The 12139-nt window shown below is 35.6% G+C and overlaps 1 protein-coding gene across 1 annotated transcript in view; it reads left to right on the top strand.

The window, feature by feature from the left end:
* LOC131063587 (histone-lysine N-methyltransferase ATXR2) overlaps positions 1-12139 on the top strand; it is a 218216-nt gene that overhangs the window by 82174 nt on the left and 123903 nt on the right. The window contains exons 7-8 of the mRNA XM_057997450.2: positions 3625-3737; positions 3931-3962. Coding sequence (XP_057853433.2) covers positions 3625-3737; positions 3931-3962 — 145 coding nt within the window. The remainder of the gene's footprint in view (positions 1-3624; positions 3738-3930; positions 3963-12139) is intronic.

Below are 12139 nucleotides of genomic sequence, written 5' to 3'. Positions count from 1 at the left end.
TCCAGAAGAAGACTTCTTGTCATCAACAAAACCTGCCAAATTTGAATCTGTGAATCCAACCAGCCTAGGATCTTTTCTTTTGCTATATAGAATGTCAAAGTCAAGTGTCCCTTTCACATATCTTAGTTTTCGCTTCGTTGCAACCTAATGTTTTGCCCGAGGGTTTGTCATGGAATGAGAAATGTAACTCACAACATAACTCAAATCAAGTTTAGTGGCTGTAAGATAGATGAGGCTGCCCACTAGTTGCTTGAAAATTGACTCATTGATTACGTTTGAGTTTGATTTGGCTGAAAGTTTTAGCCCTTTCTCCATAGGTGTAGATGAAATTTTGCAATATGTCATTCTAAACTTGTCTAGCAAACTCTTGGCATATTTAGGTTGAGAAATAAAAATATTATCACTTGTTTGCCAAACCTCTATACCCAGGCAATAACAAAGAAGGCCTAAGTTTGTCATATCAAAAGCTTGACACAAATTCCATTTGATTTGCTCAAGCAAATGTGCTCCACTGCCTATAATGATAATATTGTCCACATAAATGATGAAAAGAATGATATCATCACCTATGGTTTTGACATATAAATTGGGATACAAAGGACTTCGCAGAAACCCCTAGTCATCCAAATACCTGTCAATCTTTATGTACCATGCCTTCGGTGCTTGTTTTAGGCCATAAAGAGATTTCGTCAGTCTACATACCTGATGCTCTTTTTGTGCAACTTGAAAACCCTAAGGATGTGTCATGTACACTTCTTCCAAATCTCCATTGAGGGAGGCACTCTTTACATCCATTTAATGGACTTTCCAGCCAAATTGTGTTGCCATGGCTAGAATTAGATGGATGGTGCTCATCTTTGTTGTAGGAGCAAAATTCTCCTCAGAGTCTATTCCTTCTCTCTTTGAGAATCCTTTAACCACCAACTGTGCTTTGTATTTGTCAAGTGTACCATCAAACTTGTACTTGACTTTGTACACCCATTTGCAGCCAATGGGTTTCTTCCTTGTTGGAAGATTTGAAAGGACCCAAGTCTTAATTTTTAAAATACTTTGATGTTCAGATTCCAAAGCCTTTTCCCATTCAGGTTTACCCTTTGCCTCTGAATAATCTTGGGGTTCATAAACACTTTGAATGTTAGCCATAAGAGCAAAGTTTACTGTATTCTGCTTACTTTTTCCTTTGGATGATCGATCCTCAACCAGCTCATCATCTCGAACATCACCAACGACTTTTTTCACCACTTAGGTCTCATTGTAGAAACACCTTTATCCAAACCAGCGTGGTCGTCATGACTTGGACTGCCCTGAACTATATCATTTGGATGTTGATCCAGGTTTTCTTGAAGAAAATCTGCTGGTATTGGGAATTGCCTAGGTGTTTCCACAAGTTCGAAATCGTCAAAATCCCCCTTTTAGGTGTAGCTAGTGGAAGCTGAACACTCAAATCTTTAGCCTTCAGAGGCTGATCTTCAGGACTCTAGATGTTAGAAGAGAGCTGAAAAGGCCCAACTTTTTCATTCATTACATCCCTGTTGAATGTTATGCAATCAGTGCCCACATCATTAGCCTGTAGGCTTTATGATTGTTATTGTACTTGTAAACATTAACTTTTGACTCGTGGAGTCAAGCTTGGTTCTCTTGGCATCTAGAATCCACACTTATGTAGTAGAACTGAAAACCTTCAAGTGGCTGATTCGTGGTTTCCTCCCAGTCCATGATTCTTCTGGGGTCTTCTCTTTGATTGCCTGTGTCAGAGACCTATTAAGAAGGTACACTATAGTGTAAAATGCCTTAGTCCAAAATTTCTAGTATAAATACAATTAAAGTGGCCCGAGGATGGAAGCTGTTTTAACTCCATTCTTAACAATTGTCAAACAATCCATATTTACATGCTTGCTTTCATAACAGCATAACAAACCTGCTACACATACCAAGAATGGAGCAGAAGATCGAAATTTTGCACTTCAGTGATGCCACCATTACTTCAAGATTCAAGAACAATGAGTAAACAGCAGTGTACTAATTGCAAACAAACATCAAATGCTCACTATTAGGGTTGAACAATAATGGCCACTTTATTATTAACTAAAAAAAAAAATCACACATAATAATGGCTCAAGAACATGGTCACATCTATGTGATTGTCAAACATCAACCTACCAATGCATTTAGCCAAAGGCTTATCAAACAAATGAATTTAAACTATCAAATATCAATCAATGCAAAGACATAAGACCAAAATCCCATGGACCAACAAATTGGTTATTATTTGATAGAACCTAATTAATGACATTGTAAAAGACCAAAAAATCATGAATTCAACCATGCAAAGCATCTTGTAATTTAATGCACTTACGACATTGTGACATAATCACAGCATAGGCACTCCAAGAACATTGATGTAGGATGCGACAGTACAAAACTACACATGCACAGCATTTTGCAAAATGATGAAATGGCATTAAACAACTAGAACATTAATGTCGTCCATGCACAGTGAGTGTGTGAGGTTCCCATTCTTCACAGTCAGTTCAACTTGATATAATTTCCTCTTCTCCATGATACCCTTCCTTAGGTCTTTGTCTACATAAGAGAAAGTAACCTGCAGGCAACTACACAACCAAGAGTGGTAGTTAGTCATCAATAATTATCATTGACACTGTAAACATGAGGACTAATCATAATAAGTCAATTGAACTGATTAATTGCTATTTAATCAACTGTAATAAATTAGTCTGTTGATAATGCATTAACCAATATCAATTATATCTCCTTCTATTAATTGTTATATAATTTAATGATAATAATTATTCAAATACTTAGATGTAACAACAAGTGTGGGCTAGATTTTGAAACCTGAGCCTCACTGGCTCCAAATCAAATCATGCTTATTGTTAGAGTATGTGAACAAATATCCTAGTTCTCAATTAGTAAATTGTTCCATGTGGATGTGCTTTCCATGCATGAAATAGTGGTCCTGATCAAATACACAGCCCATTTTAGAGAACTGGTTTTTATATTTTACCTATTCTATGTGAAGCCTGCGTGAGACATCTTTTGAGTTTTCTTGTATTGCCATATTTCTTCTTAACAGAAATTAGGTTTCCACAATCCATAAGTTAGGAATCAGTGCTTCTGGATTAGATTGTGTGAAGTTTTTTACATCAACGTTTCAGATCACACTCTGTTATCCATCATCAGGATGATTCCTGAGCATCTCTAATTGCTTTGCTTTGAACCATAATTCCCTCCCATGTTGGGTGTCAATAATAGAAACCCTATTTCTTCTTTCTCATTTCTATTTTTTAACTATGATGAGAAATTATAAATTTTATTTGCAAGTTGTTAAAATTTGAAAATTAAAATTAAGATTTCTCTTCCATGTCCTCGTGTGAGTCTCTGATGATGTTGATGTTGTTTTTTATCATGTAATTCGAACATCCCTCATAATAATTTGTATGCAATAATTTTATTGTTTGTACTTTGTAAAATAATTATTAAAGATTTGTTTTATGTCGCTAGATTCTTTTTTCTTATTTTGTCATATTATTTAATTATATCATTTCTTGGAGTTGATTGACTATGCTGACTTGTAACTCATCTTGGAGTTGAATATTGGTATAGCATATCCTGTGCCGAAGCTGCCTGGGAAGCTTTTCATTCATTACTCTGTACCGGGGAAAGATCTCTGTGTAAGAACAGAGCTGGACTACTAGATTTCAAACAACATGCGGATGGTATAATCCTGTGTCCCCTCTTTGATCAAGATGCACACTTATTTTCAGAATGACTTTTGATTTGTAGGAATCATTCATAGAAGCGGAGTATTCACTTTGTAAGATTTCTTGATTTGTGTGAGAATCCTTTATTATATTTTATCTAGATTTATAATTTTTCCATCTGATTCATTTGGATAATTGATTCTTGCAGAGACAAATGATATTTTCCATGTTGCTGCTCAGGTACAAAAAACAATCTTACATAACCTAATCACTAAAACTCAATATGACAGATTACTGCAAAGTTGCCAGGTGCACTTTAAAGTTAAAATAGTTGAAGAGAATGGTGGATAATTCAAGTATTGTAGCAAGATAACACACTAAATAAGGGAATTATATGCATATGCTACTGTGCTTGGTAAGGAGTTATATATTATACTTTGAGAAGTGAAAAAATTATTTGTACAATCTTCTTGAGCTGCAAGATTTATGAAAATTCTCTCTTAAACAATTTTGTATTGGTCTCCAACATATTTCTTTGTATTTTTGAGGAAGAAAAATCCTAAGACAAAATAAGAAAGCAAGAATGCATTGATATGTGTGTGCGTACACTCAGAGCATCTGATAGTTTCTGGCTAGTAAATATGGTAGTTAATAAATGATTATAGGCTCTAAAGATCTGGAAATATAGCAAAGGCACAATGGAATTAATGCCTTTATTTGAAGGTACTACAAGAGATGATATTTTTAATTCTCAAAAACCTTTGGACATCAAACCATAAATCAATTGATCAAATTAGTCTCTTAATGAAAACATCTGTGCATCTTTTTTGGTTTCTTAGCTGATGCTTATAATTTCTCTCCGACTAGCTTGATTTTTTTCCTGTCCCTAACAATATGGTCTGCAAATCAATCAGCTAGAAACATGGATATCCTGCATATCAACCTTTTTCTACATCCTCCAATCTGTCATCAAAAGCTGTATCTAATTTTTATTTATCTGTTGAGATGTCTCCACTCATACATTAACATCTTCCCTTCAAATTGATTTTCTTCATTCATTTTCTGCTTTGTGATTGCATGGAGTGACTCACTGTCTTGTCTCACTTTTCATCACATGAATGTGCTGCGTTTCTTTGCCAGGCCTTAAGGTGAAAACTACAAGCCACTACATTCTTCTTTTATTCAATGCGACTTGCTACTATCAAAATATGGGGGTCAACCATGATGGAAACATGCTTGCCCCATTAGCATGCATACAACGAAGCAACCAGCCCCCTTCAACATCTCTCACTTATATCTATCCCATGGACAAGTAATTTTGGGCATATGCAACAACACATAAGATGTCCATGAAAATCTTTCCTAAATTTTTCCATTCAGAAGGAAGTTTATAGATTAGAAATTTCTGAATCCCTCCTATAACTACTTCCCTCATTTTCATTTTCATAAGTTGACTGAAAACTGCTTTGTAGATCAAATCACCCTGTCTACCCTTGTTTAGTGCCCTATAGAATTCATCCATGGAAACAAATATCCAATCATGAATATCATCCTGGATGCTCAGAAGCCAATCATATACTCATGTGGCTCTGCCAGGTAAAGAGACGTCTACTTTTTGAGCTACCAATAATTTTGAGTTCTTTAAAGTGGTATTTCAATTGTTTTTTTGGGTTTATTATGGGCATTTTTTGTAGTGTTGATTTCATTCTTTGAGGGTTTCTTTAGATTCTGAGTTCATCTTGAAGAAATTTTCTACAACAAAATTGATTGAAGATGGAATTAGGTTTTGAAACTCAGAGATTTGAGTATGAAAATTGAAATCTGCACCCTTGTGGACTCCTTTACAATCTCTAATTTCTCTGATTGCTGATTATTTACACTCTAATGGCCTCCATCACAGTTTAGTTTTATATTATCACTTCCTAAGTGATATTTGAGGAACACTCATTTCAAATTTGCAGCCAGAGAGAAACTGGTATTTTCCAATGCCTTGTTCTCCTTGCAGCTGTCATCTTCCTCCTCAAATTATGCTTCATTTTAAAATTAACTTTCACTAACTGCTTCAATGGGCATATATTATCGTCAATGTTTTCCTTTCATAACCCAACTTGGGTTGTGAGAAGATTACACCAAGATTCTATATCATTTTTTTCCGAATGGTTAAATTCACTGGATTACACCTATGTTCCGTAGGAGATGATATGTATTCATTAGCCAAGGTTAAGTTACCAACAATATAAATGAAAGTAAACATAAACTTCCATAACATTATTGATAACATAATACAATCAGTTGTAACAAGATATTGAATTTGCATAGTTCTATTAGGAAACTATTTTCATTTCAATGTGTATTCTTTACTCTATTATTTCTCTTAATCAATGTACAGGAAATTAGCAATCTCAAAGATCTAAATACCACAAATGTAAGTACAGAATCAGAAAATGTCATAGTTCAGCACAACTTGTAATATCCACCCCTTGAACACTGCAATTATTATTTTTTTTTTACATTCACAAGTGCCAACTTAATCAACTGAGCTTCTTGTTCTATTATAGAAACGTCGACTTCATAATTTCTTTAATCACCTTAGTGATGACAAATCTACACCACCACTTATGCTTGCATCTAAAGGTGGTAAGCTCTTGAGGTCAAGATCCCTATTAGACCTAGACTTAAGACTCGAGGGTTCATTCCAAATGACCTTGCCTACGTATCCCTTCGAGGGAAGTTAGAGGCTTCGTAGTTCGTCCAGAGTGTTAGAGGGAGTTCATTTCTCTCCTCTTGTATAAGATAGTTGATCTCTCTTTAAAACAAGGACTATTTATCAATTAGCCCAATAATAATATAGCAATAACCAATTGCCATCAAGTAACGTTCAAAGATACACAATTACTTAGGGATCTTATCCTTTCACAATTTTCCAATTCCATAAAGAGTGATTGAGCACACTTCCCATTTACACATGGTGACTAGCTCGTACACATCACACACATGATTACTAGCTCTGGCTTACGCCACATATACATAGTGACTAGCTCTAGCATACATCCCATATTCATAAGGATTAATTTCAATATACATCTCTCTTAGATAGTGACTAGCTTCAGTAGGCATCCCATACCTAGTGACTGGAATTTACACAGTGAGGAATTGACGTATCTTAACAACTAGCTACCACTTGCCCATAGTGCATCCCAGATAAAAGAAATGTTGGTGCACTATGCACTACATTGTGGGACACATTCTTCTGTCTAGTATTTTGCACCAACGAGCAAGTGGGAACAAGATTCGATATATCCCGTACTACACCGGGTGTCTATCCTCATCCTAACAAGTCAACTATACCACTTCCACATAAGTATATACTCAAATTATACAAGGTTTGGTCCAATTATTACCTACCTATTCTTCATTAGAAATTCTCTTCCCTGCAGTCCATCGGATGGCTAAGCAACAAGGACATACGTCACTGGCATGCAACTGGCCCCCAAGCCTACATCTTCCTGGCAGAATCTGTCCAATACCCTAGATCCAAGCGGGGTATCCCTCGCCTGCATGCAACAGGCGATAACCATCCACTAACTAGGGGGTACGACTGACAATCTACTGGCATAGTACGGTCCTTGACTACTGTCAATCTCGAGCGGATAAACTTATCTTATGCGGGCCATAGGATTTCCATTGGTGATCACCTCGGATGGAGAAGGGTAGCCTATGCAATGAGGTATACAACCTCTACCTATGCCCTTGTAGGGCCCTTACTCAATCCGTAGCCATAAAAGTCAACACCTGTACATGGCTTAGCACTATAATTGGAAGAGAGGTTCCTAATTCAGAACAAATAGATCATAATTGACTAATCTAGGAGTATACACAAGTCTTATAGGTCTAGAATTAAATCATACAACTGCATAAGAACACTTGGATCCAACATAATATTTCCTCTACTCAATAGATAAACAAACTGACAACAAGGTGGTCTACCCTTACACTTTATCAACTAATTATTTAAAAACACCATATATATTAAATATGAGTTATAAGGCTTTCTTATCTCTTTCATGATCTTCTAATGCCTATTTGGCCTCCTTTGAAGCCTACTAAAGAGGAAAGGTCGACAAGTTAGGAACAACCCCAAACCTTAGAGTTATCCCCACCCCCCCTAGACCCTACCCCTACGGACTTGAAGTCATAGGGGCATCCTTCACCCAAGGACCGCCTACGTTCCTGCTTCCAAATGGGTCAAAGTCACATGTAGTTCTCCTCCAAGATTTCTCTCGTTGGACGCCTACACACATGTTCCTAAGGTTCATCATACGATCATTTCCATTAATAACACTTTGCATTAGTTGGTATATCATAAATAATGTCATAATTTAGTAAATAGTACTATAATGCTTTCCCTTTAATGATATTGAGGTTTGATCAAGTCCTCCATTATTATTCATAAACCAACCTGAATGACTCGGGGTTGTTTATCAACCTAGGGATACCTTACTACTCAACTTGAAATAACTTTAGTTCACACAAACCCACAAGAGAGCACTACCAATCAAAATTCACCCAATAGATTTAGTATGGAGGATCTTCTACCCATAGGGTCAATATGTATCTTATAGTCTCAATATAACAATATATATAATGTTTCCAATATCCCAAGTATTTTAAACCTCATAGGACTGACATCATAGGGATATATTGCTTAAGCCATGATTCCTACACAAACATACAATCTTTCAACACAACTATATTACCCTACCTTGGTTTTCATTATAGTCCTTTATCAAGTTTATTGTGCCTAAGAGATCAATATTCATCGTATAGTCATAAGATTGATATGATATAAGAATGTCGCAAAAGCCTTGATAAGGCTTCGAGTGGCATTCCGCTTCAATATGGTTCAATGATATCAAGCATCATAAAAATATAGGACATCATCTTATTATAGCCGCATAAACTTCTTCTTAACTCCTAAAGACATGTCCAATGCTTACAAACTTGCATCAAGTATGATTAGTGTTTGTGTCACACTCGAGGTAATTGGAACAATATTCTTTGTGTATTTTCATATAAGATATTCACTCCTTAATATTACTTGTAATAAAATTCTTAACATTCTATTTTATTTTCTTGATTGAGTAACCCATTGTTATGGTATTTGAAACTATTGTCTTCAAGATAAGAATGTCATTTATATGGTAGTGTGTTATCAACTACATAGAAGCATACATCAAGAATGATAAACTTCCTTTAAGTGTATTTATTACCAACACTATGCAGAAGATAGGTGAAGACGCTGTGTTGTTAAGTCTTCATATGAAGATATACCCATGGTAATAATAATACTCTATACTTATGATTTTAATTACTAATAGTGCAAATCAATAATCACCATAACTCTCAATTAGGTTCTACTAGACAAGGTTTAATGAACAATAGTTGTAGAGTTATTATTAATTAACACCATATTTAATTTCCATATATCATAGTTTTACTAAGTTAAAGACATTGATATCAACCTTAGAAAGATGAATAATAGCTTTTGGAATTGATTTTATTTATAGGATAAGGGTATCATAATCCTAGATAACATTTCAGCTGAGGCTAAGCACACTAGGATCTCTTCACAACATGATCATCTAATTTCATGGTAGAGGTTAAGGTCCAAGCCACTTCCTAGCCATTGGAGTTAAAACATAATTATTTTAAGCAACATCTTAAGCCACTATTGGCTATAATATTTTGAGTTGATTATGATTCAATACACATAATGCCCCATATTCGCAAACATGGTCACCAATAGAGAATCTAGTGAGGTAGTGTCATGTATGAATATGGCTTCAAGGCCAAGATCCTTAATTAAATTATTTTCTTACAATCTATAAGTATCTAGACTTTAAAGAGATCATACATGGGATTAATTTTGCGAAGATTAAAACACTACTTCTCGGTTTCCTTTTAACATTGAGGGAATCAAGTAACGTTAATTGATATCTAATAGTTCGTATGTTGCTTGCTTATATGCACAAGTGAGTATATTCTATAATTGATTATGCAATGGACATCCATGGAGTACCCTCCTCCTACCAATCAATAGGTCCATCAGCAAGTTCATTAGTTATTGTCAAAACAAGTAACATTTGTAAATGGTAGCCATAAGAAAGAAGATCACAACACCTTAACATCATACATATTTTATAGCTAGAATGAGACCTTGGAAAACTGTTCTTATTTTTTCAACATTCTCCATCCCATATGGAAATATGAATATAAGTTCATCACTATTTAAATCGAATACCAAATAATCTCAACTATTGAAAAGTATAATAAACATGGCAAAATGACTTAAAGTCAATATCCTTACTTTAATTGTCAATTTCCATATCCTTTATTTTAAATCTTCATAATCCCTAAACAACAACGAGAAAGTAGTTATTCCAGACTTAAAATTATACTAAATAGGTTATACTAAGCTTTGAGGAGAGTTGAAGATATTTTGATTCTGGCGTTGAATCTATAGTCCTTCCTCCTGGTGCTTGGATGGCTACATTCCTTACTTTAACCCTTGGAATTTCCTCTTTCGGCATTCATAAAACTTTTGCTCCAAAATTATCTTCCCGTCTCATGGAAGAATCTATCTAACCCTCATACATCGATGGATACCCATACCTTGTTCCAAGTTTTAAGGGTTGCTCAGGCAAGGAGAATGCATCCACCAGTTGTAGATTCTGACTCCAACGTCATTGGCTTGATAGTTTGAAAAGCCTTTTAACAAATATATTTGTGCATATTCTACATTCATTGCACTCCATGAGACCACATTTTCATTTCAGAAATTATATCAAACAGTTCATGTGCTTTGTCTGTGCTTGCACATTCTGCATACCAATCTACCAAAGCAATTACAACTACAACATTTTGTGAATCTCCTCTGTCCTTTATGCTTTTATGGAATTCCATTGTCTATCCCCAACCTGCAACTAATCTCCAACTCTTTTCAGTCTCTACACAGAAGGTGTTAGAGTACAAGCTAACTTTCTTTAAATGAGAGGATCAACTCTTCTTCCATCGCAAATCTTTCTTCTTTGTACTCACCTACAGTTTACATCTGCCTTAATGTTTCTATAGCCTTTTCAACAGATCCATTTGGGCATATACTTCCGTTTCTCTTCTTTTGTCTATCTCTTTCTTCCCTGTCATCCCACCCTCTCTCATCCTCTCTGCCTTCAAAACCAACTTAGAAAATAATGACCCATTCCCGGGGTTGTGAGGAGGATTTAATAATGATTATTGTGCAACAATTTGACCTTTTGGATGTCGTATTGGATTGCCAAAGGGCAGGGATGCCATGCTCTACGAACTATGCAACCATTCCTACAAAGCTTGCACCATGCCCATTAATTTTTGATGTCTCCCTTACACGTTGATTGTCATTCTATAAACTTTTATGGAGGCCCATACCTCCCATCAAATCGTTCATCCTGTACTGGACTACACGCCTTTTAGCTATTTAATTATTTATTTTCCTTTGTGTTCATCCACAGTGAAAGTTGTGGATGTGACACAACTGATTTAATGTCTGCAGAAATATCTTTTAAAAACATAATAAGTATATTTATACATCTGCTATGTCATCAAATATAGTTTACTAAATCCTCATACCTCCATTATTTCATAAAACAGAAGTAAAGCAAAACAGTTATTGCAATTCCCAAAAACACTAGACAATTGCTTATGTGTTTAACAAGTAAAGACTGTTGTAAAACAGCAGGCAATAACAGGTTGATTTCCTTTGTTTGCAATTTCTCCCTTTGAATGATCACTAATAAATCTATTTTACGTATTTCCTTGAGCTAGCTTGAATACTTTTCATAATTGAAGGGCCACAATCTCACAGATTTCCTCTCCTCATGGAATATCCGCATCCATATTTGCTATTGTTTGTCATAGATCAATGCTCCTCGCCACCCATTAGTGCTGAAAAACAATGTCTTCGAACGTAGTTGAGCACAAATTTAAAGAAACATTTTTAGATCACCCTTTAGATTCTCCCCCATATGCTGACAAAGAGTTCAACTTGCTTCCTATTCTTTGTTCATCTGTGTATCTCTCCCCATCACTTTCTTATGTCCATTGTAATCAACTTGTTTCTCCAATCCAACCACAAGACAATGTTCAACCTATTTCTCTATATATATTTCTTCACCTAATGCCACTTGGCAACCTGTTGTGCGAATCGCACACCCATCCCCGTCTTAGACAGGGACCCCCCAGTTTGTGCCTTTCGGTCTTGATCCTGAAATTTGGCTAAGTCTGGAATGCCCTGATCCTGAAATTTGACTAAGTCTGGAAAACTGAGGAATCCTCCAAAAACTAGAATTTGCAATATAACTCCTGGAGGTCCGAAACCACTC

Source organism: Cryptomeria japonica, chromosome 4 (assembly GCF_030272615.1).
Source record: "Cryptomeria japonica chromosome 4, Sugi_1.0, whole genome shotgun sequence".
NCBI lineage: Eukaryota > Viridiplantae > Streptophyta > Pinopsida > Cupressales > Cupressaceae > Cryptomeria > Cryptomeria japonica.
This window is presented reverse-complemented; position numbering and strand designations above follow the sequence as displayed.